The sequence below is a fragment of the Psammomys obesus genome, unplaced genomic scaffold, assembly GCF_907164565.1.
Source record: "Psammomys obesus unplaced genomic scaffold, mPsaObe1.curated_primary_1811, whole genome shotgun sequence".
NCBI classification, from domain to species: domain Eukaryota; kingdom Metazoa; phylum Chordata; class Mammalia; order Rodentia; family Muridae; genus Psammomys; species Psammomys obesus.
The window spans coordinates 3,352,993-3,372,257 of record NW_026592636.1 but is presented as its reverse complement, the minus strand read 5'-3'; the positions used below and the strand labels follow the sequence as shown (position 1 = coordinate 3,372,257).

General features: G+C 44.1%; 1 protein-coding gene across 2 annotated transcripts in view; it reads right to left on the bottom strand.

Annotated features, from left to right (window-relative positions):
* Positions 1-1,315: 1,315 nt before the first annotated feature.
* Kmt5b (lysine methyltransferase 5B) overlaps positions 1,316-19,265 on the bottom strand; it is a 53,886-nt gene continuing 35,936 nt past the window's right edge. For both annotated transcript variants that reach the window (XM_055614573.1, XM_055614574.1), the window contains 7 exons: positions 16,251-16,416; positions 15,558-15,667; positions 13,839-14,005; positions 13,577-13,596; positions 13,358-13,494; positions 11,540-11,736; positions 1,316-5,445 (listed from right to left, as the gene is read on the bottom strand). In XM_055614573.1, coding sequence (XP_055470548.1) covers positions 3,965-5,445; positions 11,540-11,736; positions 13,358-13,494; positions 13,577-13,596; positions 13,839-14,005; positions 15,558-15,667; positions 16,251-16,416 — 2,278 coding nt within the window. In that variant the 3' untranslated portion in view covers positions 1,316-3,964. The remainder of the gene's footprint in view (positions 5,446-11,539; positions 11,737-13,357; positions 13,495-13,576; positions 13,597-13,838; positions 14,006-15,557; positions 15,668-16,250; positions 16,417-19,265) is intronic.

The following is a 19,265-nucleotide window of genomic DNA, read 5'->3' as shown; positions in this document are numbered from 1 at the left end:
TATGTCTGGTGCCCATGGAGGCCAAAAAGAGGGCATGGACCCCCTGGAGCTGGAGTTACTGAAGGTTGTAACCTGCCATGTGGGTGCTGGAAAGCAACCCAGGTCCTCTGCGAAGAACAAGTATTCTTAGCAGCTGAGCCTTCTCTCCAGCCCCATGGGCTCTTCTCGCGTCCACGAGCCAGTTAGGCAATCCCTAACCCCTCCATTATTCTTCGGCTCTGTGGAAGTTTCTAGTGTCCTCCGTTAGCCTTGCTTGTCCTTGATAACATCAGTGATTGCCCGGGCTAGACTTCTCCACTCCCTCACTAGCCTGGATCCTCCTGAAGTGAGGCGCGGCTGCTATCTAAGGCCACAGAGGACAAATGGCTTTGGGTGCAGCATTCCCTGTGTGGGAGGCCTGCGCTGTGGGTGACTCAGCTTTAACTCAAGATCCTACCTCTGCAACTTCAGATGCCTAATGGGTGCTCAACACATTTGGCCTGTTCGAGTCTCAGACTGGGGCACCTGCCTATGTGCCCCGGCAAGCATGGCTTCCTTTCGGCAGAGCAGACTATGGTGGCCCACCCCTACCTGCCATGTCTGAGCAGGAAACTGGAAGAACTGATAAGAACACACAGTGACTATCTCGCGGCTTGTTGAAAGCCGCCTCCTCTTCTGACCTCAGACTGGCAGTTTGGGTTATGTGCAAGCCTCGTGATCTGGGAGGGCGAGTGCGGCCCAGGTGGGTTGAGGGGTGGTCATTTTCATACCTGACTCTCTGTTGTTCCGCCTTTTGAGAACCATTGCTGGCCAGTAGCCACGTGATGCAGGACACTGGGGAAGGAGACTGGGGCCTTCTCATGCATGCCAAGAGCCCACTCGCCCTCCTGCAGGGGCCACAAGTACCAGACCCCGGCAGCGTCACTGTACCTCAATCTGACTGGCAACGGGCTCTAGCCTACACAGCAGGATGTATACTAGTGACACCAAGTTGAAGTTCGAGGAGGGAGTCACAGGGTTTCCAGGCAACTTGATGCAAGCCGGCTGGGCTGTGGAAACCCAGTGTCATACTGAGGGCAAAGCCTTCATGGGTTTGGGCTGCTGAAAGCAAGCCTTTCTGTGGGAAGGACAGGCCCCTCCGCTCTGAGTGAGTCAGACCACTGGGGACTCACGGCCACCACAGTTAAAATGGCTCACTCCAACTCACAAACTGCTTCTTGCAAGCATCTGGTGGAACACTCACTCCTCAAGATACAGTGAACACTGACCAGACCATTTTAATTTCCGAATTTATTAAAATGATTAACCTCAATACTGCAAGTGCATGTACAAAATATTTGTAAAAAATGTTTTTAATGAAACGTTAAAGAACTTACCTCAAATGCTGAAAAAGTCCTTTTTCATTCTTTCAGTACAAGGAATACATTGTATCTCAAAAGTATTACAACTCAGCAAAACAATTTAAAACAGTAATTTGAAAAATGATTGAAAATTGAATACTTTACATATATTTCTAGGATCATTTCCTAATTCTTACAATTGCCAAAAACTTTACCAATCATTGCATAAGCTCAAGCTGAGAGTTTTATTGAGTGTAACCTTTTCCAGACCGGTCAAGAATGTGGGTTCTGGCACCCCCACAGTGAAGTTCTACAGCAGATCAAGAACAGTCTGAGGCCCCTGCCTTGAGAAACGGAAATAAGGTTCCCTAGAAGGCATCAGCAGCACTGCTGAATGCTTGTGCATACGACTCCTGAGAGGCAGCAACTCCTTACAATGTCACTGCTCTTAGACCCATGGGAAGGTCGGCCTCCAAAGATGAGGCCACAACAAAACTAAAATAAACATCATAAATAAGTTACTAAAATTAAGCTTAAAAATGGAGAAAATGGGAAATGTGTTTATTTTGTTACTTTTTCCTTACGATCAAAATTCCTGAAATGGCTATTGTTGGTATTCAAAGAAATGGGAGGATTGAGTCTCAACAGCCCGAGTGAATATGGGAGTGAAGGTGACTCCTGCCTTGTGCAGGCTCCTGAGCTCCTCAGCTTCCTGGAGGTGGCACATGGCTCACACTTATGCTTGGGGACCCCATGAGGACTGGGAGCACCACAGAAGGTGCTCTGGGTGCCTTGGGACAGGAGGTCCTGAGACACAGGGCTGCCCTATTACATGGCTAGACAACAGGTTGTGTGTGTATGTATGTGGGCACGTAGTCTCCCTCCTGCTTCCAAATGAGATAGACACCCAAGGGTCAAAGTGCATGGCAAGGACAAGGCTGCACAGGACCACGGCAAGGATTCTATGATGCACAGGCGCAAAGACATCGAACCCTGGAAACACTCATGAATCTTACTAACTTCTAGCTGGAACCTAGAGACAACAGTTTTAAGGATCTCGGTGTTCCCAAGATGAACACTGCTAGGTGTCACCCGCAACAGGGAAGCATTGAGGCGTTCTCTGTTGGACCTTCCCCTCCCTGTAGGTCCCTTCCAACATGCTGGGACTCGAAGTCCCTTAGCTGTGTCACTTAGGAACACTGTATCTATCTGAAAGGACGCCTACACATTTCCCAGAAAAGAAACAGACCCACTGGTGTCAAACACCTGCTACAGACTGATATTCTCAAATTCTTTGATTTATAAAATAATCCAGAGAAACAAACAAGCCTGGTATTGAACATAAAGCAGTAATCAAAAATTGCTCATTAAGTTACTTAAAATTAATTTCTCTTCTCAAAGTGCTTCAAAAACAAATTAAATCTGACTCCTCTTTTTGTTTGACTGATAATATAATCAAAAAAATCTGATATTTTCATAATAAACTAACATAAGCCAAGAACGTCCACTGATGCAGTGCTTACACTATATATTTATAATTTCCTATTTTATTGGCATGAATATTTCTAAACTTAAAAACCTTCCTGGTAAGTTCTTTTAATTTCTTATGACAAAAATTTCTCACAACACACAAATATTTACAACATATACATTGTTTTCAGCTCTTTACATTGAATCCCAAAGACAAATGTTTGTATAGGTTACCACAGAACAAAAGCTGTGACTCATGTTTTTATTTCATAAACTATTATAAGTTAAAGTGAATAGAATTCTTTTAATATTCCTTGTAGCATTTTACAAGTGCAACAGAAACTTGAAGACCCAAATTAAGATAGCTGGAGTTCATCAGACAAACGCTGCTCGCTGTCGCCACGCTGTTCACAGCAAAGGTTTGAAAAAATAAGCACCAATCATTCTTGCAAAGAACAATTTTATCTAAAAGGATTGAAAAGTGTTAAATACACAGTCTTTAATTTACATTACAAGCAATAAATAAGCTGCTCTGAAAACTCATCCTGCACACCACCAGCCTTGTACATATAATGTACTCAAAGTGAGCTGTCACACAGAAGACTGCATTTTAATTTAAAGTTTTTTTCTTCAAAGAAATCAATCTGACTTCCAGCCAATGGTCTATGATAACAAAGGCCACGGACAGGACACCTGGGCCGGTAAACAGTGTGAAGCTGACACAACTCCAAGGGGGAAACATCTAGCAAATAACCCAAAAGCCAGAGGTCGTTGCTGGTGATACGAGCAGATGCTGGAAACCCTTCCCACGAGGCTGCTCTGCTCCGCCCTAACTACGGCTTAGTCTTCTAGAATAGAGGGCTGGCGCTTGCTCTTATAGGTGACAACATGGTGTGACCACATTAGTGTCTGAACGTCCTGTGTGGAGACCTGCTGTCACTGGATAGTTTGCTGGAGCCTCTATCTTACAACAGGGATTTCCCTCTAACTCGGAATTGCACATTAGAAGGCTATTTAAAAAGTACGATAAAAATTTGCACAAATCAGACTTAACAGTCGGGATGCTGTACACTTTCTACAATATTATGCCTACAGGTGAAGAGACCACAGAAGTGCCGCGCTGAGAAGCTGTGGCTGGAACTTTACTTTAGTTCCCCAGGACAATGAGTGAATGCTCATGCATTCAGCCTCAGAGACTGATCTTCTCTTCTCCTTGAAGAAATGTCGATGTCTATGGAGTCCTTCCCGACGATTAGCCTCAGCCGCTTGGCGGGAGGAAGAGGGATGAAGTCGTCATCGAAGTCGTCCTCGCAGTCCTCCTCCTCCTCCTCCCCCTCGGAAGACGAAGAGTCGTCCGTGCTGTCCTCCTCGTACTGACTGTAGTCGTCCACCTCCATCTGGGACTCCAGCAGGGACAGGGGGTCGCTGCAGCACACCCCATTCTCGTGAAGCCCCTCTGCGTAGGGGCCCCTGCTCTCCTCATCCCGCTTGAGCTGGATCTTGAGCTTGGTAGAGCTGCCACCCGGCCCCGAGCTGACCCCATTACTGAGCTTTGCGACGTAGAGGTTGCTGTCACTTTCATGGTCTTTACTGAGCTTGATGCTGATTTTAGAGGAGTTCACACCATCACTCTCGTGGTCATTTGTCTTGCTGCTGCTATCGTGCCGCCTGCGAAGTGTCAGCTTGGGGATCCCAGAGCTGTTCTCCAGGATCAGCTGTGCATCGTACCTGGTGACCCGCCGCTTCTTTTTACTTTGTGCAGTTCTGAAGCTGTCTTTTGTTGTGAAGCTGTCTGGTGTGACAATGGAGCAGCCAACAGGTGAGGAAGCAGAGTTCGTGTAGCTCACAGGCACCCCGACTGTGCCACTGGGCTCACCCTGGTCAGGATGAGGGCCTGACAAATCTGGCAGCCCATCTTTTCCAGGGAAGCTGTGCTCTGGACTGCAGTCCTCTGCCTTTGCTAAATGTTTTACAGGTTTCCCTTGTCGAAATTTCTTTCGTGACGGGCAGGGGTCACTCTTGGGACACTCCTGGGGTGCTTCCTCCCTGTGTGCAGTCTCAGGGGCCAGCTCTTCCAGCACCTCTGGGGTTGGCTGCTGGCCACTGTCCGGGCAGGGTTCCAGAATGCCATTTTTATAGCCATCCAAGGGACTTGGTTCAAGCTTGATGTCAGTGGTCTCCTTCAGACCTGTCCTTGTCCTCACAGAGCGCCGGGTTGTGTAGGTGCAGGGCAAACTGTCGCCCTGCGAGTGAGCACCTCTCCCAGGGTTCTGCCTGTGTTCTCTCGCAGCATGTCTAGTCAAGCACCCACTCCCCACTGCAGCATGGACTGGTCCCTCTGGCTCCTTCTCCTTCTTAATTGGCAAATTTTTATATAGCACAACTTTGGGCTCCTTCAGCACTAGGTTCCCCATCTCGAGCTTCCGTGACGTGCCCTTCTGGTCCAGCCGCTTGCAGTGGTTCCTCAGCTTGATCTTGGAAAGTAAAGGCTTTGCCGGCTTTCTCAGTTTCTTTGGTACCCTGGAATTGTTCATGTGCGCTAGCTTAGGTGAGGTAGAGTTGGAAGAAGCAGCTGGGACTCTTGGCATGGACTGCCTGGTCAGTGTTCTGCTCTTGCTGCTCTTTTTTACACCAACTGAAGATTTTCGGTTAGAAGCTGTGAAGTTTAAAAGACCAAAAAAAAAAAAAAAAAAAAAAAAGAGGGAGAGAAAGAAATGAAACCAGCTTGGTATTGCAATATGACATGACTAAATAATCCCCAATGCAGACCACCAGCCACAAGATGCTGACACACACATGTACAAAGCAGCCCTCAGAATAGCGTCCCTACATTGTCTCTGTTATGGTTCAAGGGTCACAGCATGGCAGGGGCCAAGGCTGCTCTCCTCTGGGTAGCTCCCATGTCAGAGCTCACTGGTCCAGAATAAGTATCTTAATTACATAAATGATTTAAAGGGAAAGTAAATAAAAGCCATAGTTTCTACCTTCATTTTATATATGTATGTATATATGTGCCTGTACATATCATATATACATTTTGGTAGGTCTGGAATTTGATAAAATAGACCAGGCTGGCCTTGAACTCTCAGCAATCCTCCTGCCTGTGTCTCTCAAGTACTAGGATTACAGATGTGCACTGTAATGCTCAGCTTCTCTTCTGAACTCTTAGTCACTGTCTTTGTTTTTTGAGACAGAGTTTCCCCATGTAGACCAGGCTGGCCTTGAACTCAGGAGTCTTAGTTACTATCTTAAATTACCTAAAGTGTGTACAACAGAGACGAGATGCATTAACTGCTGTATTCTAACAGACACATTCTCTCCAACAGTTTTACACAGAACAGATTCTAGGAACTGTATGCTGTCCTCTCCAATACTCATGTGTCGGTAGAAAAGCACACTACCATACGCTGTTTGCTCCCATCACCTGTGAGGGCAGGAAGCTACAGCAGGCGAGCATCAGCTCCGGAGCTGCAGATTCCCACAGGGAATCCCTGACAGTAACAACTAACTCAAGACAACAGATCCAACCTCTTCTCTCCAGAATAGACGGAAAGGCTGCACAAACTCAGGTGACAGCTGAGAGCCTCTCAAGAGGCTCTGTGGCTCAAGGTCATTTTGCCATGGCAGTCTGCCCTCGCCCTACTGTCCTAATTTCTCTCTCTACATTTACATTCGAGGCTATCACAAAACTTTTTATCAGTCAAATTTGGGTTTTTTTTTTTTTTTTTTTTTGAGACAGGTTTTCTTTGTGTAGCCTTGGTTATCCTCGAACTAGCTGTGCAGACCAGGCTGGCCTTGACCTCAGAGATCCACCTGCTTCTGCCTCCCCGAGTGCTGGGATTCAAGGTGTGCACTGCCAACACCACCCAGCTCATTAATCAATTTTTAATTACTTAACTTTCTCAGTTCTACAGTTAAAAAGCCCAAGAGACTGCATCTCTCATTTGCCATACTTCCTCAAACATGGCTTCTTCCAGAACTATCTAAAACCAGGCTTTGTGGTCTCTAGCCTTTCATTTCCCTTTTCCATCCCACTCTTGCTCTGAACATGCCCTCGATCCCAGCAACGACTGGATACATGGCATGCTATTGCCACCCCCCCTCTGCAGCCTGGGCTCTGGCCCTCCAGTGGGGCACTGCTGGGCGGACCACCGCATGAAACCCAGTGTCTACTTTCCAGCCTTTCCTTCTTCATTTCTCTGGACTGAATTCTGGTAACCAGTTTCATCTCCCTTGGGCTAAGAGCAAATGCTCCTGTCTTCCTTTGGCCCTGGCAGCCCATCTGCTATTCCTCAGGCACCTGCCAGCCCAAACCCTTTGAATATTCCAGCTGTCACCACTCAGGCACTGGCAGTCTCCAAGCCTCTACCCGCTTTCTCCTGAGCCACAGATCTAGACTGCTAAACACTGACTGAAACTGCTCCATTGCTGATAGCCCTGCATTGTCCCCCAGAGCTCGGGCAGCTTCTCCCTCAGTTCTCCACCCGTCAGCAGCTGCCCACCATCTGCCCACTACCCAAGCAGGAAGCTGACCATCCCCAACTCTTCCTTCCAGGCCTCATGTAGTCACTTGTTTGTCCTGCAACATCTAACCCTAGTATCGCTGGAATCCACCTGCTTCTCTTCCACATGCCCTACCTCCTGCCTGAACCTGTCTCACTTCTCCAGATCTAGAATGACTCGTCCTATCTCCTGTCACTGTGGAATGTAACCCTTTAATCAGCCAATGCGCTGAGACTAAAGCCTGAAACCTTCAGGTAAGTCACAGTCCTTCTTCTCTCCATCTGCAAAGCAACAGGCTTTCTGATTAAAGCCCTCCACCTGTGGGCATGTGCATGCAAGTCCATCTGCTGTAGACATGATTCGCCTGCCAGTTCAATGTTTAGGTAGCCTTTTCTGACTGGATTCTTTTGGTACCCATGCTCTCTTTACTTAATTCTTAATTAATCCACTAGCTGAATTCCATTTTAAGGGCATTCTGAGTCTGATTTCTCTCAGACCCACTCTCCATTTTTAGATTCCCTGTTGGTAGCAGTGCCAATCACTTGATAAAGCGGCTCTTGTGTTTGTGATCTGAAGCACAACAAACTGCACTTGATAGCACATTGTTTCAGTAGGAACTGGCCTTAGTGTCTGTTAAGCTATTCACAGTTTACTTGGAAAGTATCATCTCATCAAAAGTCCAGTGAAAAGGTAAACTGAGAGAAACAAGCAGAGAAATGTGACCAAGGCTCCCCCAGTGTGCCAGGGGCCAGTCACTATGCAGACATTTAAGCATACTTGTAGTGGATGAGGGTTCCATGATGATAAGTCTAGAGCAGGAAGCTGGTGGCTGCAATCACAAACTGTGAGTCAACCACTTCAAAGTGTCCTGAGACTCTAGGTCCAGATACCCAGAGGCAGGAGTGCTCCTGCTGCCCTTGCTGAGTGCACTTTATTTTTTGTGGTGATAAATAAACCCTCAATGCATAACCTGGGTGGTAACCTTGGTGGGGTGTACATTCCTCCTGACTGCTACCTGCTGGACACTGTACACAAATCAGATGATAAAGTGGTTCTTACCATGTCTATGAAGGAACCAAGCTCTCATGGGCTGGTGGGTCCCAAAACACCATCTAATGAGAAGTGGGACTTGAGCTTCGTTGTGGCCCAGACCCTGAATTCCTGATCACTGTTAGACTGTCTGCATTATGGCTTCATTTCCAACTCATGAAGGGCACACTGTATGGCCACTGACTGTGGCTATTCCAAGGTGTCATCGAAACCATAAGATAGTGTGATACTCAGTGTGCACTATAAAATATATCAAAAGAACACAGAGTTGTCTTGAGCTCTTAGGCTGTGCTGGCAATGCATGTGAATCAAGCTTTTACTAGGGCCATGTCTAGTTCAGAGTCCAGAAAACCCTAAGCAGCACTTGAAAGTCTCCTGATTACCAGGAACAAGTACCTTTGCCTGTCATGACTGACTGGCAAAAGCCACCTGAAAAGAGTGATAGGAGGGGAACAGAAAGGCAGGCCTGGCAGGAAAATGAATCAGCAAGAGGTGGCAGTGTCAGAGAGAAAGAAGGGGCAGCCCTGCCTTCATGCCCAGACAGTGCTCCTTTAGTCCACATAAACTCAATCTTATGGGGCAATCTGCTGGGTCCTATACTGGCTTGTAATAAGGGCAGTCACTACCCATAGGTTTTGGGTGCTGCTTGAATCTTCATATTTCACATACCTCCTTCTCCACTCCTGGGTGCTAAAGCAGAAAGCTGAGTTGGAGCTCTTAGGACAGTATCTCTCAGGCTTTGATTAGAGGAAGACTGTTTTCCTCATGCCTACGGAGCAATGCTGCTTTGTACACCTGTCAAAGCAGCTACCCTACCAACTGCCAAACTGCAAATGAAGGCAGGGGAGAGACAGGCAGGGCAACAGTAGCCCCTGGCCACACTCTAGGCATGCCTGAAGCCCTGAGAGAAAGCTCTCATGCTTGCTAGGCTTTCTCAGCCTGCTTTGCCCCACTTTGTTTTTCACAGGGAAGGATAAAGCACAAACACCAGAAAAGTAAACATGTAAGAAGGAAAGTGAGGGCCAATGTCTGCAATGCTGGTACTTGGAGGGTGAGGCAGGAGGGCTCAAGCTCTGGTGGTCTGGACTTTAGGAAGACCTTGTCTTTTAAAATTAGCACACCATAGGTAAACGCACTTGCAGGCAAGCCTGATGACCTGAGTTCCATCCCTGAGACCAGCACAGTGGAAGGAGAGTACTTGTGCTCTACCCTCCACACGTGTGCCACGGTCACACTCTCCAGGGACAAAAAAGGTAAAAAAAAAAAAAAATAAAATAAAATTCAAAACAGCTAGAACAGAACTAGAGAAGCCCTAGTGAACATGTTGTAGTGAGCACTGGTTACAGAGAGCACAGAGGACACACTAAGAGGCTGTCTTATATACTTCTAGATGTCATCAAAATCCTAAAGCACCGTGGCACCAGCTATCTGGAGTGGCTCCTTCTGAGCCCTAGGCCATGCCTCCAGGTCACTGACAGTAACCTTGGCTTACTCTTAACATTCATGTTCCAGAAAGGCATACTGAATAACCCAAGAACTTAGCACAAGTAGTTACTAGCAAGGTTGAACTTCCTATTCCAAAATGCGGAGACTACAGTTCAAAGGTGCTGTGCATGCTCTCTGCCCTTGAGAAATAGGCGTGTTTACCCAGCTCTGCAGTGACTTTGCACTTGTCCCGAGGCCTAAGCTCCCCAGGAGGGGCCAGAACCACCACATCTGGGTATTTTTCTAAAAAACTACTGGATTTAGTAACAAATATTCCCCATGTCGTAACATATTAGCACATACAACACCTCCGGAAATTATTTGTATTAAGTACGTAGGCTAAGTGGTGTACTGAGTTTATAATAAAAACTCTAATGATCAAGTTTATCCACAAAAATACAGGTACTCTCTCTTCATCAGAGCCATTCTCTGAGGGTGGCTTTGTGGCTGTGTGGATGGCAGCACACACCTCAGTGTTTCCATGTAAGCATTTGTGAAATGGGCTTCACAATCTCCAGTGTCTTCAAGGAACCAGACTCAAGAAAACAAAGTTCATTACACTGCCTTTATTAATCAAACCAACAGTCAACACGAATGAGAGAACTAACACCTCCTCTTTGTTCACTCTGGGCCTCAGCTAAAAAGTGTAAACTTGAGCTACACTAATGCTTGTATACTAGAGGTTACTAGAAGTCCTGGCCTTGGACTTCAAGTAGCAAGTAGATTCAGATATTCACGCAGTGGCATTTACCATCATGAAGACACTTTCCCTTTCTTCAAAATTTTCTGTAAGGGAAAGATACACCCAAGGGTGGGCTGAAAACATCTGAAGGAATGGAGAAGATCCTGGAACACCCAGCACCTGAGGGGGATCCTAAATGCTCAGGCACTGGACACTAGAGTGCTGGAAAAGATACTCTGTGGGAAACCAAGGCAAACCTTTCTCACAGACGATTCTGGTACAGACAAGTCAGACGGGAGAACACGCCGCCGTCATCTACAGAGTGGCATCTAGAGAACACTGGTGTTACCCAGATGAAGGACAGCAGCCACAGGGGTTCCAGCACTTCAAGCTCCACAGATGCCACACTGTCTTTGGCCTATGTAGTGGTTCTTCTCTTCCTTTTCTCTTTGTTTACTCACCCCGACTCCCAATTTCCATTAGATATTCCACCAACATAAAACTGGCAGCTCAGAGCTTGCTTCCTTCTCCTTTCATCTGGCTTGCTACCTTCTGTCAAGGTAATCAAACACCCCACAACACAGCCACATCCAAATACTCCTCTGGCACACTTCTGAGCCTAGTGAACTAGGTTGAAGATGGAAGCCTTCAAGCCACAATGAACTCTGGGTCCATCGTGTCCCTAGACTGGCTGGAAATGGACATGGGTAGCCCGATGAACCAGCCAAGCTCTTGCAGGGCCTAAAACATCAGTACAGCATCACTAACAACCTGAAAATGTTTTCCTCAAACATAATGGTTCTAGAACTTATGCTGAATACTTCAACATCCAATTGCCAAGTATTCAAAAATACATGTTGACGTTGGCCCTGCATTTGGAGTGGCTACAAACTGCTATGGACTACAATTTCTAGCTGAAATGCCTGGAGTCCCAATTTCTATCAGTATTTGCAGCTTCAAAACTATTGAAGCATGCTATAGAAGAACTAAGGAACACAACCAGCACCTTATAGCAAGCTCCCTTACTTACTTGCATTGTCTTTTTCCTGAGTGGTATCTGCGTCAGTGTTAGAGCTGACAGACTGACTGTCTGAATTTTTGCTGCTGTCACCTAACTTTTTAAGCCTATTTAAGCGTTTATCTGTTTCTCTGAGTCCGTATTTGCTATTGATAACAGGAGCAGGCGCAGGCAGTCCTACTCTGGATTTAAAAGCACCAGTTCCCCGTCTGAAAAAGAAAACAGCAAAGGTCAAACAAATGGAGCAGATTACTTAAAACAAGGTTGGCTGCTGAAGGTACTTGGGTCACATCACGTCAAGAGCTGAGACGAACTGATGAGGCCTCCATCACTGTTAAGAGAATCGGCAGCTCTAGAGCTCTCAGGGGAGATCCAGCATGCATCTACCAAAACCTCTTTTAAAACTATACTTATAATGATTGTCTCAATTATTCATAAGCTGCCCATGGACCTGCATCTGTAGATATACTACACAGCCAATTCTTTAATTTACATTTCTTTTCAAGCAAACAAAACTAAGATACTACATTAAAGCCATTTTACCTATTACTTAATTTGCTTGCACCATGTCTGTCTCTGACAAAAAGGCTGCACTGAACACATGCTCTGAAAGCTCACATCTCCACAAAACATTCATGAATGTAGTCAATGTCCTGTGATTAGTGTTTGTGTGTGTATGCACACACGTTCACACTAAGACCAGAGGTGGCTTGTTTTGGAACTCTGTTTACTACTGTCTATTGCTAAGCAATGTAACAAGTTTGATCACAATCACTTTATAGTATAATCTTTAATACCCGTTAAGGCAACTTTCCTTTTTTTTTTCTTCTTCGAGACAGGGTTCCTCTGTGTAGCCGTGGCTGTACTGAACTCACTTTGTAGACCTAGTTAGCCTCAAACTCATAGAGATCTGCCTGCCTCTGCCTCCCTGAGTGCTAGGATCACAGGTATGTGCCACTGTGCTCAGTGCCCAGATTTTCTTTTTTTTTTAAAGACAGGGTCTCATGTTTCCCAGGCTGGTCTGAAATGTTCTATGTACTCAGAATGACCAGAACTTCTGGTCCTCCTGCCTCACCTTATGACTGCTGGAACTACAGGCATGTGTCACCATACTAGCCTCTAATAAAGCTCTGGGATCTACCCAGGGTTTCCTGTGCTGTGGGCAGCTCTGTATCCACTGAACTACACCCACTGCCTTTCCTTAACCTTTGCTGTTATCACTGCTGTGTGGTGCTGGGGATTAGGCTTCTTTCATGTTTTGTTCTGAGAGCTTTCTATGTATATGTATCCTAGGGTCACCTCAAATTTTTTCCAGTGCATATGCCTCAGCATCTGAAGTGCTGGGATTACAGGTATAAACTACTATGCCTAGCTTCCCCTAAAGTTCTTTAAATATTTTTTTTTCCCTTGGTTGTCCGACATACTATTTTATAAACTTTAAAACAGTTTTGGTCAATTCCAAAAATGAAGTTTCAAACTATTTATTATTATGAAATTATTATGTGACATTGAAGTGTTCACAGATAATACAACAGTTCTTTTTACTCGTCAGATTTTATAATTAAAAAACTTTGTAGTGAATCATGTACAACTAATGTAGAAACTTAAAATCACCAGTGTGTGTTTCCTTCGCACAGCCTCAGAGGTCACCCTTATTATTGTTTTCTCACAAGTAACTGCTGCAGCACAGGTGATTCTGTCTCTCACAGTGCACTGGTGCTGAGCTGCAGTGCACGCACGCTGGCTCTACACTCACAAGATGTGGGTGGCTGGGCGGGTCAATACCATAACCATCATCCCAGTTAAATGAAGCTGAATAGGATCCTTTACCTTTCACAAGTGTAACATTCGCAGAACTCATTATTTTCTCCAAAAAACCCATCTCCATAGTAACAAGAAATTTCTTCTCCAGGTTCAATATCTCTCAGAGCCTTCACACATGCTGTATCTCGACCAGTTGACACAAACTGAAATAAAAGTAACTTGTTAAGAGTCTTGTACCCAAGGCAGACACAGAATCTGAGGTGTTTGGTTTTCTTTTATGCTTACCTTACAGTTAGGTCTGCAATCTGAAAAATGTCCAAAAGAGAAAGTCAATTAACTGCTGATAAGATCTGAAACACGAAGTTACAGAATCTGAAAAGGCTTTTCAGACAACTTCATAATTTCTAACAGTTTAGATTTCAAGTCACACTGGGCATATTTAATAAGTCAAGATAATGGCCATTCCAAACTCCCCTGAGTATGGCCAGGCCACACCAGCAGTGGGCAGCCAGCCCACACAGTGCACACGCCTCAGAAGGCAGCTTACCATGATTTATAAACGCAGCAGGACCGAGCCAGAGTTGAGCACAGTTTTTCCTTGTGGAATACATGACACTGAAGTCGTTTTCTCCGTGTCTAAGTAGCATGTTCTCCTCAATTTCTGAAAGTTCGGCAATACAACCCACCAGTAATTCTATTTTGTCATTTCGTTTCCTATTTAAAATACGTGATAAAAATTACTAGTAATTATAATAAGGCTTCTTTTAATAAAATAAGCCTTCCCACTAAATAGCAGAAACTGAGCAGCCCTGGCTCCACATATTTTGCTGACTGACCTGGAATCCACCTGAGCATTCTCTCTTCCTCCCTGGAGCCCCATGGCCTGGTTATTATTATTATTATTTAAGATTTATTTTTTTATACAACATTCTGCCCGAACACCAGATCTTACTATAGATGGTTATGAGCCACCATATAGTTGCTGGGAATTGAACTCAGGACCTTTGGAAGAGCAGTCAGTGCTCGTAACCTCTGAGCCATCTCTCCAGCCCCCATGGCCTGATTCTTATCTACCTTATTCCCACAAGCGGATGGAAGCTCCTCTAGGCAAGGCACTGTGCCACTTGTGACTCTCCATACCCTGCAGTGCCTGTATCAGCATCTCATGGGAGGTCATGAGGGCCTGCCATCATGTAGAAGGGCACCCACTCACTACAAGTGTTCTGCAAATGCATACTACAAGCTTAAGTTTCTTAGCAGCCATGTCAAGGCAGAAGAGGTGAAATTCTTAAGAATGTATTTTAAGCCCACATATCCCAAATACTGTTCCAGCAGGTGTTCACTAGGGGAACTAAGAACTCTGGCGTGGATGTCACAAAGTGCCTCTTCACTGAGACAGACTACAATTCTAGGACTCCATGAAGCCGGTGGCTACTTTACTGCAAAGTGCAGCCGTCGGGCCCTCAATCTCAAGCCTACCGTCTACAACACAGGAGCCATGAGAGGCAATTTGCAGCCCAATCCAAATTTGAGGCATAGTACTTTCATGTACACCTATCCCAGGGCCTACTTGGGAATAATGCTCTTTTGCACATTCCATTTTAGGTACCTGACCCCTCAAAATTTTGCTATCAAAATACTAAACCATAGAAGAGACTGCGTGTTTCTCGTGGGATGAAAGGTAAAGAACAGGTATCATTAACAGAAAAGAATCACACCTTCTCTGTCACCTATGGCTTTTAAATTAAGCCTCAAACCGGGTTTTGACTTTACTTTGAGATAGGATCTCACTGTATAGCTTGGCTGGCTTGGAACATATTATGCAAATCAGGCTGGCCTTGAACTCACAAAGATCTGTTTGTCTCCCAAATGCTGGGATTAAAAATGGTCATTATTACTTTTATTTAAGCTGACATGCATGTATGCTTGTAAGCAGGTTAACATAGTCAAATGTTTCTACCTGTAAACCCACCTGGGAGGGTTAAGACCCATCAGGCTGACTGTGGAAGCAGGTCACTAACCCTGGTCCTTTCATCAGTCCAGCACAGAACAATCACTAAGACTCAACACGCTGTGCCTTAGAGATGGAACTAGGTCACCCAGACTTCTGATTTCACTCCCCACTGAATCAACAGGTCAGAGCCTACACTGCTCTGTTCCTTAGGGAACGCACTGGATCACCCCAAGCATGGCTTCAAGGACTTCCAGGACAATCTCAGAGATTTTACACAGAAATATACTGAGTTTTGACTAGTGTAATAATTACCACTCTTTTGTTGCAACTATCTTGGCTCCATTTTGTTCTGAAGAGTATCTATTACAAGGTAATATTTCAAATCCACTGTCAGTCGCAAACATCCGCAAGTAAATAAAGACCTAAAGCAGAAATAAAATGTGACAATTATTTATTCTGCTAGACTTTCTCAAAATTATAAAAGTATACTACCACCAACAATGTAAACTACTGGGTAGTGAAGTGAAAGCCTTCACTGTCAGTCTGAGCGTTCACACCACTCACTGGTTTGGCTCCGCTGCTCTAGAGGTAGGTACACATGAGCTTCACTCCAGATGAGCAGCTGGGCCATATTCCGCATAACAAGTCTTCACATTCACTGCTCTGATGACAAACTAACTAACGGGCTCAGGATGGGTCAAGTGGCAGAGCACTTGACTTACAGCCTGTATAAGGGTCTGGGTTCAACCTGAAGCTTTGTAAGCCACTGTCATGCTGTTAGACTTGAAATCTCAGCGCTCACAAACATTCAGGCTTCAGTTTACTTATAAATCCTTGGTTTTTTTTAAGACACAGTTTTTTTTAAACTCACATTGTAGTTTAGTTGGCCAAAATTCACTATGTAGCCCAGGCTGGCCTCAAACTTGTAGCCCTCTTCCTACCTCAGCTACCACACCTAATTCCTACGTATCTGATACAGTAGCAGCATTAATGTACTTAACTTACATGTTCCTTGAATAATTTCTCCTGCATTTTGTTTTTGTTGAGAAAATAATGTCGTGCCCATTCACCTGAAGTCAAACATTTGAAGGCTTTCTCTAAGTGTTCATCTTTCTTAAAGCGTTCAATTACTTCCTTTAGCTCTTCTTGCCTTCCCTTAATAGGCCGAAATCTGAAAGAAATCAAAATAGCAAGTTTAGTTATCTATCACAATTCTTTATATTTTAAAAACTGAATTACTTTGTATTTATTATTTGTTTGGCTTGCATGCATAGATATGTGCCCCTGGAACCACAGGAGGACGTCAGATCCCCTGAACTAGAGGTACAGACAGTTGTGAGTGCTGGAACTGAACCTGAGTCCTCTGCAGGAGTAGCCAGTGCTCTTAGCCTTTGAGCCATTTCTCTAGTTTATCTATCACAATTCTTGAGCTGATACAACTGAAGAGATGATCAAGGAAGCTCGTATCCTACAGTCAGCATGATTATCATAGCAAAGATTTAAAGAAAACAATAATTTCACAGTCAAATCATCAATTACCACAATAAACAACTGAGACCTTCCTTTTTTTCTTTCCTCTGTATGATGTGGGATCTATATGTGTGTGTGCATGTGTACATGCACACGTGTGTGCATGTGAAGGACAGAGGCTGATACTAGGTCCCTTCCTCCATTACTTCCCACTTTATATGTTCAAGTAGGGTCTGTTGCTGAACCCAGAGCCTGCTGATTCAGCTGGTGGAGATAAGTATTTGTATTACAAACAGTTTTGTTTTTGTTTTTTAATGTGGGTTCTGGGAATCAGAATACCAGTCCTCATACTTATATGGCAAATTCTTTATCCACTTAGCCATCTTCCCAGGGCTTAACTTTCTTTTTCTTTTTTCCCCCAAACAGTATTTTAATGCTTTTGTTTAACTGCTATTTCATTAACTATAAAATGAGAGAACTCAAAAACTGTCTGCCTCACATATCCACTACTCACCTATTTGAAAGGTACAAAACAACCTAGAATAGAAAAAAAAAAAAAAATCCATGTGGAGGTAATAAAGGCAAAAGTTTTACAAGGACTTAAGCTAAAAGAGTGCAAGGCAATGAGTTCAGAGACATAATGGCATAAACAAACAAAATCAAGCTATAACAAAAATGTTTGTGTGCACAGCAGAAAACTCCATGTTTCAATAGGATCTTCAAACACATCCTGACATTCCAACCACCCCAAATGATGTTGGACAACTTCATCCAAAGAACAGGATAAACGCCAAAATCGTAACTTGGAAAACGGGACTGTTACATTGGTGGAATTTATTAAGGCAGAATTTTAAAGGGTTCAGTTGTAAAATCAGCCATAATAACTGCAAATGATGTTAACATGTGGCTGGCACAGTCAGGTTCTAAGTAGGCTCTGAGAGCCCTTCCTTCCGGAGCTACACTTATCAAAGCTTGAGCTTCTAGGAGAAATATAGGTTTTGATTTAAGAATTTGTGTGTGTGTGTGTGTGTGTGTGTGTGTGTCAGGCAGGGGTGGCACACACCTGTAATCCTAGCACTCGGGAGGCAGAAGCTAGATCTCTGTGAGTTCAAGGATAGCCTGGTCTTCAGAGTGAGTTCCAGGACAGCCAAGGCTACACAGAGAAACCCTCTCTCAAAAACAAGCAAGCAAATAACAAAACAAAAAAGAATCTCTTTGCATGTCAATTTCATCTGGTTAATTTTCTCAAATAGAGGTTTTATGTAAAAAACAAAATGCCAAAAACTACCCATCAGAAAAAGGAATTAGGAATTTCTGTTCAAATAAAATTCAGGAAAAAAAAATTCAGTGGCTCAAGAGAAAAAAAATATTTGAACTATGCACTTAATATCTTAAAGTGCTAACTTTATGTCTGAAAACACGGATAAGATCTAGCACAGCCTCCAACCAAGCTCAACTTGCAACAGAACATTCTTCAAAATAAACTACCACAACATTTTTTTTTTTTTTTTTTTTTTTTTTTTGAGACAGGGTCTCATGTAACCTAGGCTGGCTGCTTGCCCTGATTACCAAATCAGTCTAGATGAGGATACTCTTGAATGGCAAATCCTTTTTCCTCTACCTGCTGCATGCTGGAATTACAGGTGTACACTACCATATACAGTTTCTGTTTACATTTCAGTAAGATCTATCTATCTATCTATCTATCTATCTATCTATCTATCTATCTATCTATCTACCTACCTACCTACCTACCTACCTACCTACCTACCTACCTACCTGTCCATCTATCTATCTGAGACAAGGTTTCCCTGTGTAGCCTTGTAGCCTTGGCTGTCCTGGACTCGGTTGTAGACCAGGCTGGCCTCAAACTCAGAGATCTGCCTGCCTCTGCCTCCCAGAGTACCAGGATTATAGGCATGCACCACCATGACCAGCTTCTGTAAGATTTTAAATCAAACAATTTCACCAAGACTTCTTTCTTTCCTTTTTTAAAAAAAGATTTATTATTTATAGTGTTCTGCCTGCATCTGTGCCTGCATACCAGAAGAGGGCACCAGATTTAATTATAGATAGTTATGAGCCACCACGTGGTTGCTGGGAATTGAATTCGGGACCTTTGGAAGAGCAGCCAGAGTTCTTAACCTCTTGAGCCATCTCTCCAGCCCAAGACTTATTTCTTAAGTTCTCTATATACAGTAGTACCACACAAGAGGCTATGGCGGGAAACACTAAGAAAGACATAGTCATTGTTCTTTTTTGGTTTTGTTTTGTTTTTTGAGAAAGGATTTCTCTGTGTAGCCCTGACTATCCTGGAACGCACTCTGTAGGACAGACTGGCCTTGAATTCAAAACATCCTTCTACCTAACTCCCAGAGTTTAGGGATTAAAGGCATGAACCACCACCACCTGGCTTTATTACTTTATACTTTTAAAATATTGCTATTTATTTATTTATTTATTTATTTATTTATTTATTTATTCATTCATGTATGTATGTATGTGTATGTATGTATGTATGTATGTATGTATGTATGTATGTATGTATGT